General features: G+C 42.7%; 2 protein-coding genes across 2 annotated transcripts; both read right to left on the reverse strand.

Annotated features, from left to right (window-relative positions):
- Positions 1-3,718: 3,718 nt before the first annotated feature.
- Positions 3,719-15,255, reverse strand: LOC139534368 (zinc finger protein 782-like). The gene is made up of 2 exons (XM_071333467.1): positions 14,992-15,255; positions 3,719-7,319 (listed from the first exon to the last, which is right to left on the reverse strand). The coding sequence occupies exons 1-2, from the start codon at positions 15,155-15,157 to the stop codon at positions 6,283-6,285; spliced, it is 1,203 nt and encodes a 400-aa protein (XP_071189568.1). The 5' UTR covers positions 15,158-15,255; the 3' UTR covers positions 3,719-6,282.
- Positions 15,256-19,689: 4,434 nt separating this feature from the next.
- On the reverse strand, positions 19,690-22,967 carry LOC139534369 (zinc finger protein OZF-like). Its single transcript, XM_071333468.1, has one exon. The coding sequence runs from the start codon at positions 22,243-22,245 to the stop codon at positions 21,214-21,216; it is 1,032 nt and encodes a 343-aa protein (XP_071189569.1). The 5' UTR covers positions 22,246-22,967; the 3' UTR covers positions 19,690-21,213.
- Between the last annotated feature and the right edge of the window lie 2,824 nt (positions 22,968-25,791).

Raw genomic sequence — 25,791 nt, forward strand, 5'->3', positions numbered from 1 at the left:
AGTGGCTTGGAAAAGCTCCCTAGAAAGGCAGGAACATAGGAAGAAACCTAGAGTGGAACCAGACTCTGAAGTCTCTATTCTGGCTGAGATTATAAGAGTACATGGCCATTAAGGCCAGAACGTTCTTCAAGATGTTCAAACGTTCATAGATGACCAACAGGGTCAAATAATAATCACAGTGGTTATAGAGGTGGCAACAGCTCTGCACCTCAAGAGTTAATATCAGATGGCTTTTCATAGCAGGTACGGTAGTGAGAGAAAGAGAGAGAGGGAGGAAGAGAGAGGGTCGAAACAGCAGGTCCGGTACAAGGTAGCACGTCCAGTGAACAGGTCAGGGTTCCATAGCTGCAGACAGAACAGCAGAAACTGGATTAGCAGCACGACCAGATGGACTGGGGATGGGGACATCCAGGAGTCCTCAGGCCAGGTACTCCTGAGGCATGGTCCTCAGATCACACAGGACACCAGATAAGACAGGATAATTACACCAGATAGGACAGACTGAGCATAGCCCCCCGGCACATAGACTATTGCAGCATAGATACCGGAGACTGAGACGGGGGGTCCCCCCCAGAAAGGCCAACCAGGCAGGACATAACCCCTACCACTTTGACAAAGCACAGCCCGCACACCACCAAAGGGATATCAACAGACCACTAACGTACTATTCTGAGACAAGGCCGAGAATAGCCCATGAGATCTCCCCCACCGCACGAACCCGAAGGGGCGTAAAACCGGACAGAAAGATCAAGTCAGTGGCTCTAAAAAAAAGCTTGGCACAACGTGATGCACCCCTCCTAGGGACGGCATTGGAGAGCATGAGCACTCCAGTGACTCAGTAATAGGGTCAGAGGCAGAGAATCCCAGTGGAGAAAGGGGAACCGGGCAGGCAGAGACAGCATTGGTGGTTCGTCACTCCAGTGCCTTGCCATTCACCTTCGCACCCCTGGGCCAGACTACACTCAATCATAGGACCTACTGAAGAGATGAGTCAAGTCATGGATGAATTGGAAACATTTTCTAGAAAACAATTGGTCATAAACCCACATACTCTCATACAGTGGATAACAGCAGTGAATTTCACACATGCTGTACAAGCAGGGGGTGAAAATATACTTCACAGCTTATTGAGAAATCGACACGAATTAGCCTACTTATTCAAAATTCATGACAGGCACACAAGAAGTATAACACAATTTCACACAACTACGCATTTCATGTGTATTGTAGGATTTTCATTCTTCATAACGCATTCGTGTACATTACGGTACATTTGTTGTGGCTAACGTTAGCTAGTCTAGCTAGGTGGCTGACGTTAGCTAGGTTAGGGGTTAGGGTTAGATTTAGGGGTTAAGGTGAGGGTTAGGTAACATGCTAGCAAAGTAGTTAAAGGTTTAAAAAGTATGAATTTCAGCAAACAAAGGCCAGACTTTACACAGGACAAACATAGGTACATGATAAGGATTTAAAATTGTACATTTTTACAAGCATCGACTGAAATCGACTTGATGTCGTCAGAGATCCAGTCCACCCACAATCGTTGCCACTCAACTCCCTTGACCAGTGTGTTGTGAGCAACATTAGCATGAGCAACAATAGTGGAATTGGCGGTTCGCCTTCGAAATAAGTCCCCTATTGAAACTGCTGCAAACGGAAAAAAAAATAGTGGAATCATATAACAATTGGACTAGATAATGCTAAACAAGGTTGGAATGTTGTTATATAAATTCAGCAAGACAATAATGAGTTAATTTGACACAAAGTAAAAATCTGTTGAAATCACACTGTGGATGTATAGACTTCAGAATTGCAATGGAAGCATACTTATATTGCAATGTACAGCCTTACCTATGGATCATATCTCCATTAAAAGGGGTATCAGCCTACTCAGTAACACCAACAATGCACAACTGTAAATAGTTTTCAGAAATATTAGCGTCATAGCTCTTATTGTGGGACTTTACCTCACGATTCAGTCTATTGTGCATATTGGACATTCATATTGCAATCTACTGCCTTACCTATGGATCTTAAGTCAATGAAATGGGGTATCAGCCTACTCGGTGACACCCGCATATTACAATTCTAAAGAGTTTACACAAATATTAGCGATGTGGCAGGACTCTGAATCCACTACGAAATGAGCAACATTAAGCTCACCAGTCAACCTATGTCTATTGAACATTCATATTTCTATGTACAGCCTTACCTATGGATATTGGGTCCATGAAAGGGGGTACTCGGTCTACTCAGTGACACCCACAGATTACAATTCTAAAGAGTTTTCATGTTAAATACTATTATTGCACACGGAGTCAGTCCATGCAACTTCTGTGACTTGTTAAGCAAATGTTTACTTCTGACCAATTATCTGAAAGATGCCTAAGTCGATCAGTGAATTGCCATAACAAATGAGTACTTATTGACATTTCAGCTTTTAATATTTTATACATTTGCAAACATTTCTAAAAACATAATTCCACTTTGACATTATGGGGTATTGTGTGTAGGTCAGACAAAAAAATATATAATTGTAATCCATTTTAAATTCAGGCTGTAACACAACAAAATGTGGAAAAAGTCAAAGGGTGTGAATACTTTCTGAAGGCACTGTAAGTATGCCCCCAATGCAATTCTGAAGTCTATACATCCACAGTGCGATTTCAACAGATTACATTTTTTTTGTTAATTAACTAAATTGTCTTTTGTTCAATTTATGTAACATTCCAACCTTGTCCAATTGTGGCATGATTCCACTATTTTCATCCATTTCAAATCGGGGACTTTAATTTTGAAGATGAACCGTTGATTTCACTTGTGTTGTTCACGACACACACGTTCTCCATTGTATGTGTAGAGTTGAGATTTCTCAGCAAACTAGCGTATATTATGTCGATATTCTTTTTTGTGACATTTAAATGTTATTTAAAAAACTGCTCTGTAAAATGGATGAAATAGTGATCACTGTTAGCCTAAACAGTTTATTAATAGAGTAGAACTATAGCTAGCGATCAGTAGATCTACATACACACCTATTCCACAGTTCTCTCTCTGGCGTAGTCCGCAGCAGTCTCTATAGCCCCTCCGTTCCGCCAGCAAGAATCAAGACCATGACCTCAGCGATTTTCCTCCAAAATAAAAGTCCCGCAATGGTGAAAAATACAAATGGTCGAAATGTATAACATTTAGGGAAGAAATGTAAGCAGTTATTTTTTTCTTCATTTTGTTGAATAATGATAAATTAATCTCCTTTAAAGCACAAATAATATAGCATTGACATTGTTAGGACTAACAACATTAAAAGTAATGATTTTTATTGTAGATAATTATCATGGTAATATAACAAAACATTTAATGCTACTATTAATAATAGTAATAACAATATTATAATAATCAACTTTGGAAAACACTTAAATCCTATTGTTAATTAGCCCATCCGCATTGTACGAAGTTCACTAAGTTTTTAATATTGGACATACTGCTCCGTAGCACACAATTTCCTGTACACTGTGTTGCAGTAAAAGGGGGGCCCATTCTACTCAGGAGCACCGCTAGTTTCCAAATCCACAGTGTACAACCCAAGGAGCATCACTGCTCATTCTGCGGCCCTTAGCTTAAACGAAGTAGGTTTTTCATAATGGACATACATATTGCATCGTACACAATTTCCTGTACATTGTGTCATTCTACTCAGGAGAACATCAGCTTTCCACATCCACAGAGTTTATATTTTATTTTCTATTAAAAGACATGCACACGAAACAACCAATTATAAGCCATTATCAATGATCTGCTAACAGAAGTCAAATAAGAAAAAAATATGATAAACAATGTTAATCCTACCAACAATGGCCTCTAGTCATGTCGAGGGCCTCCTTCGCAACAGGTCAAAATAGGTAAGTAGAATGTGTGAGTATACTTATGAGCTTACTGTACATTTGCATACAAAACACATCGTTATTAGCTAGCATAACGAAAACAGAGGATGCATTTCTACATTTCAAATGGGGCTAGCAAACAGCTAGGCTAAACACAATACATCTCTGACAACGGCTAACAGCTAAGACCGTTAGGACATGCATGGAAGGGATGTCATCAATAGACCTACCTAGTAGTAAGCCATCGGGTTACATCTGAGCCGCTCCAACATTCGTATCTATTAGGGCTATAGTGTACTGTTTTCTAAAAGCTCACACATTTCACTGTAGCTTAACCAATAAGCTTAAGGTCAACCTATTAGGTCTATGACAGCGTCGCTTAACTTGCTACTTCATGTTTTATTATAGAATATCTGTAGACCTACTTGAAGCCCAATTACTGCCTGCCATTAGGCTACAATGGTTTGTTGAGCAATTACAAAAAAACACTGTTATCAAAGCCTATTTTTAGGTCACCTTGATATTTTCTAAATGGCGAACGAGTGAACGACTTTGGCTTTACTCGTTCTTGTTCAGTTACACAAACTGAAGAAATGCAGAATTGACATAATCAAACATAGCATACAAAATAGCACGAGAAAACACTTAAGACTACATGACACATGGAAAACGTATAATACAAACACTTAAATACATACTAAGCTACAGAACAGTTCTTCTCTTGATGGGAAAACTGTACTGTGTAAAAAATAAAGTGATAAAAAAAAAAAATTATACTTCAAATAGGCATAAATCATTTAACAGCTACAGTGAGCTCTTTAGCCTATATTCTGGAATCATTTTCAGCACGGGAGAGCTCCTGTAGTGACAGTTAAGTGTCACTTCGTAAAAGAGTGCACTGCATGGCATTTTGGGAAACGGGTGTGACATCTGTCGTTACGCCTAAGTTCCAACGCTAAGTTCCAACGCTGGGAAACCGGGCCCTGATCAATACTGAAAAGCCGGTGTAGTCTGGCTGAAGTTTTGTAACTACTTATTCACTATACAAACAAGCACTAGAAGCTCTGACTATTGAAAAGCTTTTGTAGTGAATCTATAGTACTTTGACTACTTATTTACTAATCAACAAGTTGTAAAAAATCTACCTGATTACTACAGGAAACACTAGTGTTTTTCTATTGCACCCTACTTGTGTATCTTGAATAGTGCATCAACTACACAACTCCTACAAGTCTCTACATAGTCACTACTGCACAAATATGTTTTGTGTAGTAATTAAGTAGTACTTTTTTCACAACGGTCAACCACCACCACTCTGGTCAAGGCCCAGTCCATCACTGGGACCGTGGTCCCACCCATACGGGGCGTTTTCCCCAAGCAGTGCCCGAGAAAGGCCCGTAATATTATCAAGGACCGCACACATCCCAGCCACTGACTGTTCACTCCCTTAATGTCGGGCAGACGGTATCAGAGCGTTGTGTCTCGGACCGCCAGGCTCAGAGACAGTTTCGACCCACAACGCCTGAACTGGCACTGACCACCTGCACACCAACAGCTCCTTTGCACCGACTCTCCACACCTTGGCACACATGCACTCACACACGTACACCATGACTGCTGCTACTAAACATCTACTTATTATTGCTTAACTATTGCACAATTCAACACTTTGCTCTCCACATTCCCCTCCCCTAACACGCGTGTAAATACTCTACTGTAAATTTGTTTGAGTGGCCTCCTTGTATTTATATTCATTTTATTCTATTGTTATTCAACTGAGCCTTTATTTGCATTATTGTCATACTTGTGTTCTATTGTTGTTGCATTGTCAAGAGGTGAACCTGCAAGTAAGCATTTTATTGTACACCATGTAGATCCTGTGCACTTAAAATTCAAAAAAGGCACTCGCACATCTGCGCCATCTTTGTTGCAGGTGCATGGTGACAGTTGAATAAGATGAGAAAAAAAGAAGAAACCCGCACACTGCTCTTGCTAGTACCACTGCTCTTTATTAAGCTTTACGTACCGGCCTCAAAGCTCTAACGAAGGCCTTGAGGCCGATACGTACGTAAAGCTTAATAAAAAGGGAAATGATACTAGCAAGAGCAGTGTGCGTGGTTTCTTCTTTTTTTCTTATCCTGTGCACATGACAAAAACTTGAACTTTTATTCCCATCTGACAGAAGACGTTATGTCTTCATTTTCTTTCTTTCCGCTTTTGTCCTGACTTCTTTCTTTTGTGGACGTTATTCACGTGTTTCAGCAGATGAGCCTTACGAATGAATGTTCTACCACAAACTGAGCAACAGTGTGCTTATCACGCGTGTGAGTCAATATATGCCTCCTTAGGTCACCCTTCAGTCTCGAAGGGTGATGGTTTCTCTCCTGTGTGAGTCGGTATATGATCAGTTCGTATGCTTGCGACTGAAACATTTCCCACAGTCACCACAGCTAAATATTTTCTCTCCTGTGTGAGTCAACATATGCTTCCCTAGGTCACCCTTCTGCCTGAATCTTTTCCCACAGTCGCCACAGCTAAACGGTTTCTCTCCTGTATGAGTCCGTATATGCCTCCCTAGGGCTCCCCTTTGACTGAAGGTTTTCCCACAGACACCACAGCTAAATGGTTTCTCTCCTGTGTGAGTCCGTATATGTTCGGTTAGGTACTCTTTGCGATTGAAACTTTTCCCACAGTCACTACAGCTGAATGGTTTCTCCCCTTTGTGAGTCTTCATGTGCCTGGACAGATCTCCTTTGTATTTGAAGGTCTCACCACAAACAAGGCAGGGTTTCCCACCCTGACAGAGTCGAACATGGGCCTTCAGTTTACAGGTGGAGTTGTAGTGTTTTTTGCATAAGCGGCATTCACTGGGTCTCTTCTTGGGGTGAGTCAAATGTCTCTGCAGGTCAGCTTTCAGAGCAAATGTTTCACCACAGTCATTGCAGCAGTGAATAAGTATAGATGTGGTGCTGGGTTTAGAGCGGTGTTCCCCCGATGGTGCGTTGGCATCCAGTCCTACTGGGTGGCTGCTTACGGCTGAGCTGTGGCCAGAGGCATTGTTTTGATTACTTGGACGGTCACAAGGAATGTCGAGACCCTTTAGGTTGGTAACAGTGCCACAAGGTTTGAGATCCACTGGTGTGGAGTCAAGCTCTCTGTTCTCCACAGTCTGGGTCAGGGGAAGAGTTAAGGACTGAAGTGAGACCTCCTGATCACATTCACTTTTCACACAGGAAGGAGTGAATTTGAACTCTATGATATCAGGCTCCAGCCCTTGAAGCTGTTCTTCCTCCTGACTGGTCCAGAGTTCCTCCTGTTCCTCTTTAATCTGTGTGGGCTTTGGGTCCTCCTGCCCCAGACTGTGGCTCCACTCCTGCTCACAGTGCTGCTGTTCAGGGGGAACTGCCTCTTCAGAGACAGCAAGAGAGAGCTGCAGGGAGCCTGGAGGGAAGGAGAGGAAGAGCAGAATGAATTAGAACACTTGAATCATACAGGTGAATTATAGATCTCTATGATCTATACAGCCTTTAGACGTGCCTAAAGGTAGATAGCGGACTATTTGCTCTCAGTCGCACAAGCCCTGGGCCTATAGCCAGTTCACATGCCTACTATGAAACACACCATGTCTAATGACGTAAACTACGACACTTCCTGAGCTAATGGAAACAGGTAAGGGAACACAAACTTTGCTTCAATCTTTTGTAAAGTTATTTTATGATAATTAAGTTGCGCATTCAAAGTTCCCAAAACTGTATCGCAATCAAGGATAAATTGTTCTTAGATAGACCGTTTAATCCCCGACGTTCCTAATCCCCGACGTTCCTATGCTGTCCCATGGTCAACGTCGTCACATATATATTTGTATTGATGAAAACCTACACATCCCTCGTAAATGTTGAATAACATTTCATTTGAACTTACTCTACCCACTGTCTCCGTCTCGGGCTGCTGGTATGAACCGCTAACTCCAAAACCAGCATATTCTGACAGCATTCTGTTGTAGCCGTTACTACACAGTAGCAGGACTTGATGTGCCAGCTTGTACACAACCGGAAGCCCGTCTGGTATCATGTGGTATGAGACTGCAATCCACTACCATTGAGGTCAAAAGGCTAGGGCAGGGGACTAACAGATCAACGTCAAAACCAGAAATGGCAGACAGCTGGGCTTGGGGCTAGCAACCCCATCCAATAAAAATGCTATGGTAGAAACGTCGACAACAGATAAAAACAGCTGCATTGGACCTTTAAGACCTGTATGTTTAGGCTTTATTTGAAAAGTTTAAGTAGGAAATTGCATGAATTTTGGACAGTGCTTGTTTTTCCACTCACAGCTGTCCCCCAGTGTTAGTTATAAAGAGGAGATGGTAATGAAGCAATACAGACCAAATTAAAGTGTTGAGTTTTTGCATGTTCTAGGGTTGGGCGGTATCCAGATTTTCATACCATCCTTCTCTCATCCCAGAATTTACGGTATTACCGTTGTACACAAGTGGGCACCAAAAAAACGCACAAGATACCATTTGGCGTCTATTACCAGAACACTAACAAAATGTGTGAATTTCAAATTGAGGCTGCTTGCAAAATATGCTAACGAGCGCAAACGAAAATAAACTAATTGCAAAGACAATCCAGCTCATAAAGTTATACATATATAGATAGGAGCTACCAAATGTCATTTTTAGTGAGTTTGGATATTTACAAGCAAATGTGAACAAGAGACATTGTGCAAATAAACAAAGTTTCAAAAACATGCTTGTCTTAAGGATGAAAAGTACTGGCTCTGGAGCAGCATGTGTACACGCTGTATCTGTGTGGAGTCTGGAGTCGCTAGGGCAAAGGGCCTGCCTGCTCGGAAAAGATGGGAGAGGAGCAGATGGGCCGAGAACGGAGGAGAAAGAAATGCAAGAAAATCATGTTGCAGTGGCAGCAGTACAGATAACTCATCCAAAGGGCTTTGACGGCAGAAAGCTAACACAATAAGATGCCATCACCTTATTAATTCAGCCACTTACATAGATAACTAGCAAGTTAAACTTAGGGGCCACGTTAACACAGAGCAAAACATAAGGAAATGGATGATACAGAAATCAGATGGCCATGCATCGTTTATGCAAAAAAGACCTTGCTTTTTCATTGTAAGCTCATTTACTTGTCTGGCTGCCAGCCAAATAGTGTTGCACTTCCGCTGAAGAAAGTATCGCCAAGACCAGGTTAGTTTAACCCATAAGAGTCTAAGTCCTGCCTACGCTAGGGGAGGGGGGTTTCTACTAAGATATATGAATTGTTTTAAGAAGGTCATACCAAGGACCATTTAGCTATTTGATTTGGAATATCCCCCCCAAAAATCTTGAGTGGCGGTAGTTGTAGATCTTCTTGGCGTCATCAAGGCCAGAAGAACCTTTTAATAAAATAAGTGTTACATTAGCCTTCATGTTCCTGTAAAATGCTATCAAATGTGTACTGTAACAACTGTGTAGCCCCCATCCTGCCAGATCACTTATGTGAGGCATATAATTACGTCTATATTGGTATAATTTTCACATCATATGTATAGTTATATGTACACTATATATACACAAAAGTATGTGGACACCCCTTCAAATTAGTGGATTCGGCTATTTCAGCCACACCAGTTGCTGACACACCAGTTGCTGTGTATAAAATCGAGCATGCATTCTCCATAGACAAACATTGACAGTAGAATGGCCTTACTGAAGATCTCAGTGACTTAACGTGGCACCATCATAGGATGCCACCTTTCCAACAAGTTAGTTCATAAAATTTCTGCCCTGCTAAAGCTGCCCCGGAAAAATGTTAGCGCTTTTATTGTGAAGTGGCAACGTCTAGGAGCAACAATGGCTCAGCCGCAAAGTGATAGGCCACACAAGCTCACAGAACCGGACCGCCGAGTGCTGAAGCGCCTACCGAGTTCCAAACTGCCTCTGGAAGCAACATCAGCACAAGAACTGTTTGTCCGGAGCTTCATAAAATGGGTTTCTATGGCCAAGCAGCCACACACAAGCCTAAGATCACCATGCGCAATGCCAAGCGTCGGCGTGGCGTAAAGTTCACCGCCATTGGACTCTGGAGCAGTGTAAACGCGGTCTCTGGAGTGATTAATCACACTCCACCATCTGGCAGTCTGACGGACAAATCTGGGTATGGCGGATGCCAGGAGTATGCTACCTGCCCCAATACATAGTTCCAACTGTAAAGTTTGGTGGATGAGGAATAACGGTCTGGGCTAGGCCCTTTAGTTCCAGTGAAGGGAAATCTTAACGCTCCAGCATACAATGACATTCTAGACAATTCTGTGCTTCCAACTTTGTGGCAACAGTTTGGGGAAGGCCCTTTCCTGTTTCAGCATGACAATTCTCCTATGCACAAAGCGAGGTCCATACAGAAATGGTTTGTCGAGATCGGTGTGGAAGAACTTGACTGGCCTGCACAGAGCCCTGACCTCACTAATGCTCTTGTGGCTGAATCGAAGCAAGTATCCGCAGCAATGTCCCGACATCTAGTGGAAAGCCTTCCCAGAATAGTGAAGGCTGTTATAGCAGCAAATGGGGGACCAACTCCATATTAATGCCAATGATTTTGGAATGAGATGTTCAACAAGCAGGTGTCCACATTCCTTTGGTAATGCAGTGTATATATAGCTGCGTTTTCCATTAGCTAAGCCGTAAGTAAGGTTGACTATGGAGCCATCACATACTGCGTTACAAGCCGTAGCTAGTGTGGTCCATACCTATAGTTGAGAACCCAAGGGCTGGGTATATTCCATTCCGATGACTAGCTTACTATTGACATTTTCCACAGGAAACACTAACCCTGTCTTGTTTCTGGTGGAAAAAGGCATTCACGTGCTATCGAACACTAATGATGTTTTCAAACAGTAAGACCAAGATCAACATGGCAGTGTTGCCATTGATTTATCAAAGTTGTTCTTTATAATGTCTAAATAAAACATGTCTAGTGCAACCTCCATATCAAATCAAATTGTATTTGTCACATGCGCCGAATACAACAGGTGTAGTAGACGTTATAGTGAAATGCTTACTTAACTGCATTGTTGGTTTAGGGCTTGTAAGAAAATACTTTTTTTTTTGTAAGACATAAGAATAACAAATAATTAAAGAGCAGCAGTAAATAACAATAGCGGGGCTATAAACGGGGTACCGGTACAGAGTCAACGTGTCAATGTGCGGGGGCTCTGGTGACGAGGTAATTATGTACATGTAGGTAGTTATTAAGGTGGCTATGCATAGATAATAGCAGAGAGTAGCAGCAGCGTGGGGGGGAGGGGCAACGCAAATAGTAATACACTCACTAAATGCAGGTGAAGGCTGCAAGATGAAGTTGGTGGAGAGCAACAGCAAGAACTTGCAGTCAACACTTCATGACCTTCGATCACAATTTTTGAAAAAGTTCATGCAGTCGACTTGTAGGAGCAAATCGAACAATTTACATCCCCATAACGCGACAAATTTTGAGAAGACTTGACAAAAGTGTTCTGCTCAAACTCACCCATTCACTTTCAATGGAAGGAAAGCGAGAGAAACGAGTGGGTGGGGAACGTTGAGCGATCCGATCATGGGCGAGTGAGCTGAACAGGGCGGGACAAAAGTTTGGGAAAGCTGAACGTTATGCAAATCCTGCCCGATATTGCGGTGCAAGTGACCAATCGAAGCTCACCATAGCCTCCAACCCCAAATGGATTGGCTGACAATGGCTGTTGATAGGTAGCACTACCTAGTTTGCTTGCTAGCTTGTTAACGTTAGCACGTTAGCACATGAGGTCAACACTAGTGTGGCTAGGCGAGTGCTGATTGTATAGTGAATCTTACGCAAACGCAGCGCAACGGAGTACGTGAAGGTGGTTTTAAATCACAAAATGTCTGGGGAGTACATGAATATGGTATTAAATCACAAAATGTCTGGCCCCTTGCAGTACGTAGTCCTGCCTACGTTGCTTGCATAGTCCTCCTACAGAGTTTTCTTTCACTCAATATTGAAATGGACCGCGCAACTCCTTGTGCAGATGCGGGGGCAGTGTTGAGTAGTATGAAGCTCTGTATTTTAGACCAAACTCACTTTGGTTGAAAATGGAACCAGGAAAATTGATTTTGTTCCTCTTTTTGCACAAAGAAAATAAGTCTAAATATATCGATTGGACCGTTGTCACTAATCAACTTCAAAATCAACTACAACATTGCTCTGTCTTGGTTTAGCTTAGCATTAAATAAGCAGCCTATTTTGCATTGACAACCAAATATAATCTCAGCGACTGTTCAGGGGAAATGAAAATGTTAGTGCTATTCGGGATCCTTGGGACATATATCTACCCTAAACCCTAACCCTTAGGGGAGAGTGGGGTAAGTTAGGCAAAAAAAAAATACATTCAGCATTATCTACATACACTACCGTTCAAAAGTTTAGGGTCACTTAGAAATGTCCTTGTTTTTGAAAGAAAAGCACATGTTTGGTCAATTAAAAATAACATCAAATTGATCAGAAATACAGTGTAGACATTGTTAATGTTGTAAATTACTATTGTTGCTGGAAACAGCAGATTTTTTTATCTACATAGGCGTACAGACGCCCATTATCAGCAACCATCACTCCCGTGTTCCAATGGCACGTTGTGTTAGCTAATCCAAGTTTATCATTTTAAAAGGCTAATTGATCATTTGAAAACCCCTTTGAAATTACGTTAGCACAGCTGAAAACTGTTGTCATGATTAAAGAAGCAATAAAACTGGCCTTCTTTAGACTAGTTGAGTATCTGGAGCATCAGCATTTGTGGGTTCGAATACAGGCTCAAAATGGCCAGAAACAAAGGACTTTCTTCGGAAACTCGTCATTCTATTCTTGAGAAGTGAAGGCTATTTCATGCGAGAAATTGCCAAGAAACTTTAGATCTTGTACAAGGCTGTGTACTACTCCATTCACAGAACAGCGCAAACTGGCTCTAACCAGAATAGAAAGAGGAGTGGGAGGCCCCGGTGAACAACTGAGCAAGAGGACAAGTACATTAGAGTGTCTAGTTTGAAAAACAGAGTCCTCAACTGGCAGCTTCATTAAATAGTACCCGTTAAACACCAGTCTCAATGTCAACTTCTAGGCACAGTTCCTCTGTCCAGTGTCTTTTGGCAATCTTAATATTTTCTTTTTATTGGCCAGTCTGAGTTATGGCTTTTTCTTTGCACCTCTACCTAGAAGGCCAGCATCCCAAAGTCGCCTCTTCACTGTTGACGTTGAGACTGGTGTTGAGTGTGAAAAACCCAACAGAGCTGCAGTTCCTGACACACTCAAACCAGTGTGCCTGGCACCTACTACTATACCCCTTTCAAAGGCACTTGAATCTTTTGTCTTGGCCATTCACCCTCTGAATGGCACACATACACAATCCATGTCTCAATTGTCTCAAGGCTTAATAATCTTTTTTTTTAACCCGTCTCCTCCCTCCTCAGCTACACTGATTGAAGTGGATTTAACAAGTGACATCAATAAGAGATCATAGCTTTCACCTGGATTAACCTGGTCAGTCGGTCATGGAAAGAGCAGGCGTTCCTAATGTTCAGTACACTCAGTGTATATCAACAGGACAGTATAATTACAGAAACTTTTCAAAGCACTGGTATTGAGTTCAGATTTCTATCACCTGAAGCATGTGCACAAGATAAAAAATACATGCACGAGACGCATGCATTCTTGCCGAGCTCGTACACGTGTTTACATGGTTCTGTGCATGCTTCAGGTGATAGAAATCTGAAGTACTACCAGAGCTTTGAAAAGTTTATGTAATTATACTTTCCCGTGGATATGTCTCACATTCCTACCATCATCGCTCGGACGACCGGTAAAGTACATTAAAATATAATTTAATCAACATTCCGGCTTGTAGAGGTTGTGAGAGAAACTTTCCTGATTCAAACCCTCATTTCAAACGCTCATTCGGGTTTCCAGGCAAGGGCATAGCTAGCTATACTACACTAAACAAAAATATAAACGCAACATGTAAAGTGTTGGTTTCATGAGCTGAAATAAAAAAAATCTCAGAAATGATCCATACGCACATATTTCTCTCAAATTTTGTGCACAAATTTGTTTACATCCCTGTTAGTGAGCATTTCTCCTTTGCCAAGATAATCCAGCCACCTGATAGGTGTGGCATATCAAGAAGCCAGTGGAGGCTGCTGAGGGGAGGACGGCTCATATCTGGAACAGAGTCAATGGAATGGCATCTAACACATGGAAACCATGTGTTTGATGTATTTGTTACCATTCCACTAACTCCGCTCCAGCCTTTACTGCAAGCCCGTTCTCCCCAATTAAGGTGCCACCAACCTGTGCAAGAAGCTGATTAAACAGCATGATCATTATACAGGTGCACCTTGTGCTGGGGACAATAAAAGGCCACTTTAAAATGTGCAGTTTTGCCATACAACACAATGCCACAGAGGTCTCAAGTTTTGAGTAAGTGTGCAATTGGCTTGCTGACTGCAAGAATGTCCACCAGAGCTGTTGCCTGATAATTTAATGTTCATTTCTCTACCATAAGTTGCCTGCAAAATCGTTTTTACGAATATGACAGTACGTTCAAACGACCTCACAACAGCAGACCACTTGTAGCCACACCAGCCCAGGACCTCCACATCCGGCTTCTTCGCCTGCAATATCGTCTGAGGGAGGGTGCTGAGAAGTATTTCTGTCAATAATAAAGCACTTTTGTGGGGAAAAACACATTCTGTTTAGCTGGGCCTGGCTCCTGAGTGCGTGGGCCTGGCTGCCAAGTGGGTGGGCCTATGCCCTCCAAGGCCCACCCATGGCCGTACCCCTGCCCAGTCATGTGAAATCCATAGATTTGAGCCCAATGAATTTATTTCAATTGACTTATTTCCTTAAATAATCTGTAAATCAGTAAAATCTTTGAAATGGTTGCATGTTGGATTTATATTTTTTTTCAGTTTAGCTATTTCAATAAGCTTTTCGTGAAAGACACACATAAACTGTTCTTTAAAATGGATTAAATAGTGCTCACTTTTAGCCTAAACATGTTAATAATTGAATAGGATTGTATCTAGTTAGCAGTAGATGTACATACGAACCTATTCCACATAGTTTTATCTCCGGTGTGATTCGCAGCATTCTCCGTAGCCGATCATTCTCCTCCTGGTACTCCACTACCGCTTTCTCAACTGCACCGAAAATCTCCACAGCAGCCTCCGTTAAGCGCTCATTTAAAAACACACGAAACGACTGTAGTTTAGACATGTTCAGTCGAATGAGAGTTCGGGAGCCTATTTAGTTCGGTCTGTGGGTCTTTCTTTACTACACAAAAAACGCAAATTTTCTTCTATGGTGTTATGGCTTCTTCTTCGATGGGGTTTAACGGCGAATGGCATCCAATGTTAATGGCGCATTACCGCCACCAGCTGGACAGGATATTGAATAACAAACAACAACAAAAACATTGCGGGAAAGGGGGAAAACCACATAATAGAAAATTAAACACGTCAACTAACAAAATCCATACCACTTCTTTAATCACAGTCCACTAAAAAAATACATCCCTACACAGGCACAGGGATTTCTTGCACTGTCTCGGGTGTGAAATCACAAAGACCCAAACTTTCAACTGCATTTCACAATGATTCCAATTTTCTTAGACTTGTTCTCCGCTTGTGCTGTACAGTTTGTGACCATTACAATAAATAATACAAATACCACCTTTTTAACATGTAGCATTGGTCGTGGTGGCTCTACTACCCTTGTTTCTTCCCCAACACTTTTTCCTTACAATCTTCTCACCGCCTTCAGATAGGAGACACGCTGGACACTCCTTACCCTCGCCACCTCATTCTCCTTCACCCTAACAGGGCACTCCAGGAATTCAGGTGCATGTTCACCTCCACAGTTGCAGCATTTCACTTTATCTGGCATACAATACTCTTCCCTTCTGCACACACTTGACACATTATCAAATATTTTATATTCATGACACTGAAGGGGCTTGTGCACAAAAGCTCTTACATGGTACCTCATGAATCCTAACTTTATATGTTAATTTATTTTCTCCATCCACCATACAGGTCAGTCGACATGCTAGTCTGGCTTCTTCATCTTCTGCTGGTTTTATGGCAGACTACAATCCAAATGGTTTATTACTGCCACCAACTGGACAGGGTTGAAAAAAACCAATGTAAAAATAAAACCAATACGTGATAGGAAAAACTAACTAAATCCACCCAACATAAGACAATAAATAAAAACATTGACAAAAACAAAGCCCCAAGCCTCCCACTTCTTCCTTCCTTTCAATCTCCATATCTCCCTTCTCAAGCTCTATAACCTGAGAGGGTGGTATGGTTTGAGACAATAATCTATGCAACTCCTCCGCCGAGAAGACTTTCAGTCCCAGGAACCGTTCTGCTGCATCCACAATGATATCTGTTTTCCTGGAGGTCCTCTCCCCCTTGGCAGTGCCATTAATCATCATAGCTATAAAGGCCACAAAGTCCACCTTCTTAACCTTTAACATATCTGGGTCCTGCTGTTAAATGAAAACCCCTGCAGCCTTCGGTGAATGCCTATCCACCACCATGGACTATTCAGGAGCACCAATCAAACCCTTTTAACAGCTGCTGCATATGAAATACTCTGGACAGCCCTGACTTTGGCCACCTCATTCTCTTTCACCATTGTTGGGCATTCCAAACACAATTGCAACATGTCACATTTTCATCACATTTAAAACACATGATAAGATCTTTTCCACAACTTGTCTTCTTGTCTTCTTCATCTTGTCTTCTCCCTTCTGCAAACACTTGAAACATGTCAAAAAGCTTTACAATGATAACACTGCATTGGTCTTGGAACAAATACTTTGACTCTGTAGTCTACACTTTAGTAGGGCGAGACTCCATATTAAAAAAACTAAATAACAGACTTCACTTTTTCTTCATTCACCACACGATTCATCCGACGCGCATCAATCACTCCAATCCCTGCAACATCGACTTCCCACGAAACGCCAGATATTACCCCCATTGAGGGGTGCCCTGTTCCAAAGAGACACACAGGACACATCAAACTTCTCAAATCTGATGAGACGCATCACACCCTCCTTCTGGTACGGCAACTGCACCACCTGCAACCGCAGGGCTCTCCAGAGCGTGGTGCGGTCTGCCCAACACATTATCGATAGCACACTAACTGCCCTCCAGTACAGCTACAGCACCCGATGTCACAGGAAGGCCAAATGATCATCAAGGACATCAACCACCCGAGCCACTGCCTGTTCCCCCCGTTATCATCCAGAAGGCAAGGTCAGTACAGGTGCATCAAAGCTGGGACCGAAAGACTGAAAAACAGCTTCTATCTCAAGGCCATCAGACTGTTAAATAGCCATCACTAGCGGTTACCACCCGGTTACTCAACCCTGCACATTAGAGGCTGCTGCCCCATGTACATAGACATGGAACCACTGGTAACTTTAATAATGGACCACTAGTCACTTTAATAATGTTTACATACTACTCTTCTCACATCAACACCATTATCCTAGAAACCCTAGACCTACTACAATTTGCATACCGCCCTAACAGATCCACAGATGATCCACAGACGAAGATGCAAAAACAGACGTACCCCCATCGCGACGTCCCCCAAAGGCTAACTTGCTAGCCCCGGTCTACTAACTGCTAGCTTGCCTGCCCCGGTCTGCTAACTGCTAGCCCCTGCTAACTGCTTGCTTGCTAACCCGGTCTGCTAACTGCTAGCTTGCCAGCCCCAGTCTGCTAACTGCTAGCTTGTTTAGCCCCGGCCTACTAACTGTTAGCTTGTTAGCATCAGCCTGCTAACTGTCTGAATCGCCGTGTCCCCAGTCAGCCCAACCACTCATTGGACCCATATGTTCACTTGGCTACGCATGCCTCTCTCTAATATCAATATGCCTCGTCCATTACTGTCCTGGTTAGTGATTACTGTCTTATTTCACTGTAGAGCCTCTAGCTCTGCTCAATATGCCTTAACCAACCATGTTACTCCACCTCCTACATATGCGATGACATCACCCGGTTTAAACATCTCTAGAGACTATATCTCTCTCAACATTACTCAATGCCTAGGTTTACCTCCAATGTACTCACATCCTACCTTACCTTTGTCTGTACACTATGCCTTGAATCTATGCTATCGTGCCCAGAAACCTGCTCCTTTTACTCTCTTTTCCGAACGTGCTAGACGGCCAGTTCGTATAGCATTTAGCCGTACCCTTATCCTACTTCTCCTCTGTTCCTCTGGTGATGTAGAGGTTAATCCAGGTCCTGCAGTGCCTAGCCCCACTCCCACTCCCCAGGTGCACTCATTTGTTGACTTCTGTAACCGTAAAAGCCTTGGTTTCATGCATGTTAACATTAGACGCCTACTCCCTAAGTTTGTTTTACTCACTGCTTTAACACACTCTGCCAACCCAGATGTCTTAGGTGTGTCTGAATCCTGGCTTAGGAAAACCACCAAAAACCCTGAAATCTCCATCGCTAACTTTAACATTTTCCGCCAAGATAGAACTGCCAAAGGGGGCGGTGTTGCAATCTACTGCAAAGATAGCCTGCAGAGTTCTGTATTACTATCCAAGTCTGTACCCAAACGATTGGAGCTTCTACTTCTAAAAATTCACCTTTCCAGAAACAAGTCTCTCACTGTTGCCGCTTGCTATAGACCTCCCTCTGCCCCCAGCTGTGCCCTCGATGCCATATGTGAATTGATTTCCCCCCATCTATCTTCTGAGCTCGTGCTACTAGGTGACCTAAACGGGGACATGCTTAACACCCCGGCCATCCTACAATCTAAGCTTGATGCCCTCAATCTCACTCAAATTATCAATGAACCTACCAGGTAGAACTCCAAATCCGTAAACACATTGTTTTGATTATCTGGAATGTCACAGGGATTATAGAGACTCTTTAGGTGGGTCACAGTGCCAAAAGGTTGGAAAACCACTAGCTTAGTCACTCTCTGTTTTCCACAGTCTGTGTTTGGGAAAGAGTCAAGGACCAAAGTGGGTCTTCCTGATCACATTCACTTTTCACAAAGGGAGGAGTGAAGATGGAATCTTTGGAATTTGTGGCCTGCTGGAGGTCATTTTGCAGGGCTCTGGCAGTGCTACTCCTTGCACAAAGGCGGAGGTAGCGGTCCTGCTGCTGGGTTGTTGCCCTCCTACGGCCTCCTCCACGTCTCCTGATGTACTGGCCTGTCTCCTGGTAGCGCCTCCATGCTCTGGACACTACGCTGACAGACACAGCAAACCTTCTTGCCACAGCTCGCATTGATGTGCCATCCTGGATGAGCTGCACTACCTGAGCCACTTGTGTGGGTTGTAGACTCCGTCTCATGCTACCACTAGAGTGAAAGCACCGCCAGCATTCAAAAGTGACCAAAACATCAGCCAGGAAGCATAGGAACTGAGAAGTGGTCTGTGGTCACCACCTGCAGAACCACTCCTTGGTTTGGGGGTGTCTTTGGGGGTGTCTTGCTAATTGCCTATAATTTCCACATTTTGTCTATTCCATTTGCACAACAGCATGTGAAATTTATTGTCAATCAGTGTTGCTTCCTAAGAGTACAGTTTGATTTCACAGAAGTGTGATTGACTTGGAGTTACATTGTGTTGTTTAAGTGTTCCCTTTATTTTTTTGAGCAGTGTACATTTTGCAAAAAAGTTTCCAAATGGCCCGCCCAGCTAAGGAAAGTCACCCAGTGGGGAAAATCCTATGTTTTCCAAAATATTTTTCAGATTCTCACTCTCAAAATCACCCATTTTTTTATTATAGAAAAAAATACAAAAATGTGGTCTAAGTCCACAACAATGCTTAAACCACATCAATCTGATAGGGTGGGCCTGTCAGGGCCTGGCTCCCCAGTGGGTAGGCCTCTGTCCACCCAGGCCCATCCATGTCTATGCCCCTGATGCAAACAACTCATCACAAATACCCTACTAATCAACACTTCGGACTAAACTTTATCAATACCTGGTTTGCATACCAATTGTTACCTTAGTTAGCATTTACTGGTAGATACCATAAATTGAAACATATTTCCTACCCTACCAGCTAACATCATTCTTCTGTGAGCTGCTCAATGCCAAAACCAGTTGAGAGCTGAACACTCTTGCTGCCTGCAGATGATATTCCGCTGTGTGCAGCACGCATGTGAATATATTTCACTTGCTTTGCGATTGTTTAGGCTACTTTGTGCATGATTTCTTTATTGTACTACATTCATGATAAATCGTATACTTCCACTCCACAACTTTAATACGCATCAGTAGGGATTAAGAAGTAAGTATATCTATACGCAATGCCCACTGAAAAAAGTGGGTCTACGGCTTATTCCTGCGTTTACCCTCCACTACACCACTGGCCCTTTGTGTTTTATTAAAAGTGCACTCTCCTACATGAGTGCGCTAGGTTGCTGTCCTTTCATAATCGCGAACATGTCACACACTGAAGGCCTATAGGTTCGCCACTGCGCAAACATGTCTATAATAGATAATAAGGATGTTAAGATACTGTATTAACATTTCAAGAAAGGAGTGTATATATTTGGCCTGATTAATTAGTTTTATGCGCTGACTGAATGGAAGCTGATAATTCTGAGTTGTTTTACTCCACTGTCTCGTATCTGACACAGAAACATATGTGATCTTGAGACCGGACTACTGTACTCAGGTGTTCAAAAACGCATGACTCCATTGTTTGTAAACAATGTAATTGCAAACAAACACTATATAGCCTCAAAAGATGGTTAAAAATATCATTCTGATCTCATGAGTGGCCAGTCCTTCCATCCATAGATCTGTCTGAATTTGAGTGTTTTTACATTTCTTTCTCCCTCAGCTGTTTACCGAAAAAGTGGCGGGGTGTCCACTTTGTTGTTGTTTGTACTGCAAAGGGGTATACTAGCCACCGTGCTTCTACATCTGCATTGCTTGCTGTTTGGGGTTTTAGGCTGGGTTTCTGTACAGCACTTTGACATCTGCTGAAAAAACAGCTTTATACATATATTTGATTTGATTAGTATACCCCTCAGATCTGCAAGATTCCCATTATATAGTGTATTACTGTTTGATCATTACCGCATCGTTCAAATCATATCAAATTTTATTTACACAGGCTTTACAGAAGTAAATGAATCACACATCTATTTATCTGTAACGCAGAACATGAATGATCCAGAGTTGCTTTGCTTTCCTAGGAGTGTTATACACATCCTGTTTTGTTTCTATTCCCATCTTCTGACAGACGTCTTTGTCCTAATTATCTTCCCTTTCAGTTTTCATCCTGTTTTCTTTCTTTGTGGACTTTGTGCACATGCTTCAGCAGATAAGCCTTATGAGTGAATCTTAAACCACAGACTGCACAGCCATGTTGTTTCACTCCTTTGTGAGTGAGTGTATGAGTGGTTAGGTTCCCCTTGAGACGGAAGCTTTTCCCACAGTCACCACAGCTAAATGGTTTCTCTCCTGTGTGAGTCAGTATATGCCTCCTTAGGTCCCCCTTCTGACTGAAGCTTTTCCCACAGTCACCACAGCTAAACGGTTTCTCTCCTGTGTGAGTCAGTATATGCCTCCTTAGGTCCCCCTTCTGATTGAAGCTTTTACTGCAAAAATTACAGCTAAATGGTTTCTCTCCTGTGTGAGTCAGTATATGTCTTCTTAGGTCCCCCTTCTGAATAAAGCACTTCCCACAGTCACCACAGGTAAATGGCATGTCTCCTGTGTGAATACTCATGTGCATGGACAGATTTCCTTTTTGTTTGAATGTCTTGCCATAAAAGGGGAAGTTGCAGGGTTTCCCCATTGGTGGGGTCGGAGCCAATGGTGGGCTGGGATCCAATGGTGGGCTGCTGTCAAGTCCTACTGGGTTGCTGCTTATGGCTGAGCTGTGGATGGAGGCATTGTTTTGATTATCTGGAGGGTCACAGGAAATTTCGAAACCCTTTAGGTGGGTCACAGTGGCAAAAGGTTCAGGATCCACTCGTTTAGAGTCAATATCTACGTGCTCCACAATCTGGGTTTTAGGAAGAGTCAAGGACCAAAGTGGGTCCTCCTGATCACATTCCCTTTTCACACAGGAAGGAGTGAATTTGAACTCTATGATATCAGGCTCCAGCCCTTGAATCTGCTCTTCCTCTATAATCTGTGTGGGCTTTGGGTCCTCCTGCCCCAGACTGGGATCCCACTCCAGCTCACAGTGCTGCTGCTCAGGGGGATCCTCCTCTTCAGAGACAGCAAGAGAGAGAGGCAGGGAGCCTGGAGGGAAGGAGAGGAAGAGCAGAATGAAATAGAACACTTGAATCATACAGGTGAATTATAGATCTCTATGATCTATACAGCCATTAGATGTGCCTGAGGGCAGATAGCTAGGGCCAGCTTCAAGACCAAGATTGCATCTTAGTCTAGCAGTATAACACTAGCCCAGCATGCAACTTATTTACCGACCTGTATCTGTGCATGTTTGACGACGCTCAAACGGTACTTCCATTGTCAGCGAACGGTTCTGATAAGGAATGCGTCGTTTGCGTCGCCGAGTGGTATGAATAAGGAATTGATTATAAAGGATTTCCTTTAGTAAATTACTTTAAAAATATATATTTATCATGAGTGTCTATTTACATTGTCAGGTTGAAATATTGTCTGTTTTACCTATGAGGGGATTCGATAATCTGGCCCAGGTTACACCGATGGGAGGAGTGGGTGAAAAATTGCATTCGTTTTGGAACCGGGCTGCCTCCAGAGCCAGGTGCCCCGTTCAAAGTAGTGAAGTGCAGTTCGCAAACGATTCCTTATTTCTGAACGACTCTTTTTACCCACTCGAGAGTCATGATTCGTTTTTCTGAGTAACTCGTTCATTTTAGTCGTTTGTTTGACCTGCTGGGCAATGGACTCTACAGCAGGATTAATACGCGCTCCTCTAGTGACGTGCTTACAACAACAACTGTATGGAATATATGCGCACTGGCAAAATAGATCGTGCTGCAGGCAGCGTAGAGAATAAAAAAGACATGTTTAGAACTGATAATTGTTCGCATGGTGCAATAATTAATGCAATTAATGTTATGATGGACACAGCTTTATTGAACCAGAACATACACAGCCTTTCCTCAACCAACTTGGACGCGAGAGTGAATAGTCTGGGGTGCTGCAGTCCACAAAAGATATTGTGCTTATTACCCTCGCAGCAGTCAAGCAATGCATTCCGCCAAGAGCTGTTCACAATCTAGTCCGGTTGCGGCCACAACTAGACCTATCGTATTGTTATTTTGGTGTTGACATATTCCATTGGTCAGCGCAACATGTAATCTCACAGTCTATTTGTTGGTCATTCTACAACTGATTTATCAATCACATCATGGCTTTTATTCACATATGTATAAAAGCCTAATGTATAAAAGCCTCATTCTGTTTTACTTCTGTCAAACCTTGAAAAAGGCCAAAAGCCAAAACGCGTTGGTTCTACTTTTAGCAATAAAGACGCTTTTTCAAATGTAATTCCATTGTCCTTCAAGTGTTGCCGAATATCCTCTCTACCTACGTTTCCTACTTAATTCATGCACTTTGGTTGGAAAGTGAGGTAGCGGCAGTGATCCCTTCCCTTTGCATCACAGAGTGGTGCCCAGAAAATAATTAAATCCAATTATTAGACGTGAACATCCCACCTCCAATTCAAAACCAAACATGGATGTCAATGTTTGCGCAGGATGTGAAAACACGCTTCGTTCTACATCCTGTCTGCAGAAGCATGGTGCCCGTATTGCCAGGCTGATTAGCTAGGACATTTAGGTGTGAAACAGACAGGTGTGCTCACAAAGGAAAAACAACATGGAATCCATGTTTGGTTTTGACAGATGGGGGTCTACCTCTGCCCGAGCACCTGCCCCTTTTCCCTCCTACTCGCCGAGAGCCCTTTTGGGTGGTGGTATAAAATATATTTTTTGGTACAGTTTTTGTCATTGTTGTTCTGATCCCACTGCCCCCAAGTCATTGTGACGTCAAGTTCGCCACCCCTACCCCGTCTGTTGGTCTGCCCTGTATGAAGCTGGGTTGTGCCTTTTTCCCCCAGTCTGCTCTGTATGGTGATTGCGTGCGTCCGGTACCCAAACACACATGGCTTGAAATACGGTCACCGGTCGAGTGTGTGTACCAAGCTTAGCTACATAGTTTAGCTACCAGAAGTGAAATGACAACAATGAACAGGAAACCGTCATATTTTTGTATAAAATATCTAATAATGAAAGACAAGGATTGCTGTTTTGAATTTGGTCAAGTTAGTGTGGGAAAGGTGGAAAAACAATTGTTATCATCAATAATGATAGGCCACCAGGTACAGGCAACCTTGATGGGAAACTATTGAGAATGGTAGCAGACTGTATTGCCACGCCTATTTGCTATATCTTTAACCAAAGCCTAAATGAGTGTGTGTCCACTGGCGTGCAAGGAAGCTAAAGTAATTCCCAGGGGTGAAAGTAAGCTGGAACGGTCCGGTACGGAGTACTTTCAAAATAAATAGTGGGGGTACGCCGTACCCATAAAACATGAGCCTTATCACAATAATTAAACAGATTTCAAGAAAACTGTAAGCTATTACACTATTATCATATTAGCATACCACGCGTTCCCAACTGTAGTGTATGTCAGTGAACAGCATGCAGCCAAAACAGGTCTTTCACAATATTTAAAAAACAATGGCAGGAAAACACAGGTTGGAAAGCAAATGGCTCCTGCTGAAAATAGAAGACTAATCTGTCTGTAGGCTACAATGCAAAACAAGAGAGAGATGTACTCAAGCCAAAAGCCTATCGGCCATCGCTGGTGAGTGAGCTGCGCATCATTGGGTGAGTCGGTGAACCTGGCAGTGGCGTGTATTCATAGATGCCAAGGGATGCCAGTCTTCCCCAAAAGAATTACTAACAAAAAATGTATTTCATCTCTGTGTTTCATCATTTTCCTTGAATTCGCAAGAGGATGAACGTAACTCACCGGAGAAAGCATCCGTGTGAGGGAAACAGCACCCCTCTGTCTCTGTCTCATCTATCTGATGCTGTCTGGTCAAAAAGAGTATGACATCGTCGCCGCCCGTAGCGTTGAATGCAAGGGAAGCCAGCGAGCATTTAGCTCCCCTTGATAAAAAAAGTATTAAATAATAGCGAATCAGCGTTGAGCTAAACCGAGTGAGCGCAACTGTGAATGGTCCTGGTGCACCAAAAAAAAGTGGATTGGCTTCACACCAATCACATCACATCGAGAGAAGAACTTAATTGACAGAAAACTTGAAATGTTGTGTTGTTGTCCTCCTGTGGCTAACTAGCTAAAATTGCCCTATTCCTAAATGAGCCATGGATGGAGATAGGGATTTGGACTTGTGGTTATAATAAATTTTTAGTACTGGACAATGATTATAACAGCGATTGATCCAACCATAAATTCATACTTTGTGCCCCTGGCCTGAGAGGATGGAAGTTCAACATGTAGTTAGATGTAGTAGTCTAATGTTAACTAGCTGGCTCATCATTGCCCATGAAAGGAAGTTAGGCTAGCGAGCAAACATTTTAGCCAGGTAGCCTAGGACAACAAGAACTAAAAGAGTGTACTGTATGACAGTCATAGACCGTTTCGTCAACATGAGAGAGGAGGATGGCATTGGCGTTTCTCTACAAGCAGGGTGAGTCAACATGTTTTTTCTACTTAAACACAAGCTCACACACGCACAAACACACACACAGTATTAGACTAAGAATTAGGTGATTTGATGATATTAAAATGTTGAAGTTGAAATGGTGCTGGAATAGTGGAGGCAGCTCCTTTTTTCTTTGTGACTTGCTGTAACTCTCCGTGGTTCTGAATCAAT

This window comes from Salvelinus alpinus, chromosome 11, assembly GCF_045679555.1.
Source record: "Salvelinus alpinus chromosome 11, SLU_Salpinus.1, whole genome shotgun sequence".
Taxonomy (NCBI): domain Eukaryota; kingdom Metazoa; phylum Chordata; class Actinopteri; order Salmoniformes; family Salmonidae; genus Salvelinus; species Salvelinus alpinus.

Coding starts and splice junctions, on each gene's coding strand:
- LOC139534369 (XM_071333468.1), bottom strand. CDS start 22,245: ATGATTCAAGTGTTCTATTTCATTCTGCTCTTCCTCTCCTTCCCTCCA.
- LOC139534368 (XM_071333467.1), bottom strand. CDS start 15,157: ATGTCTAAACTACAGTCGTTTCGTGTGTTTTTAAATGAGCGCTTAACG. Junction 7,320..14,991: donor GATAAAACTATGTGGAATAG/GTTCGTATGTAC, acceptor CCTTCCCTCCAG/GCTCCCTGCAGCTCTCTCTT.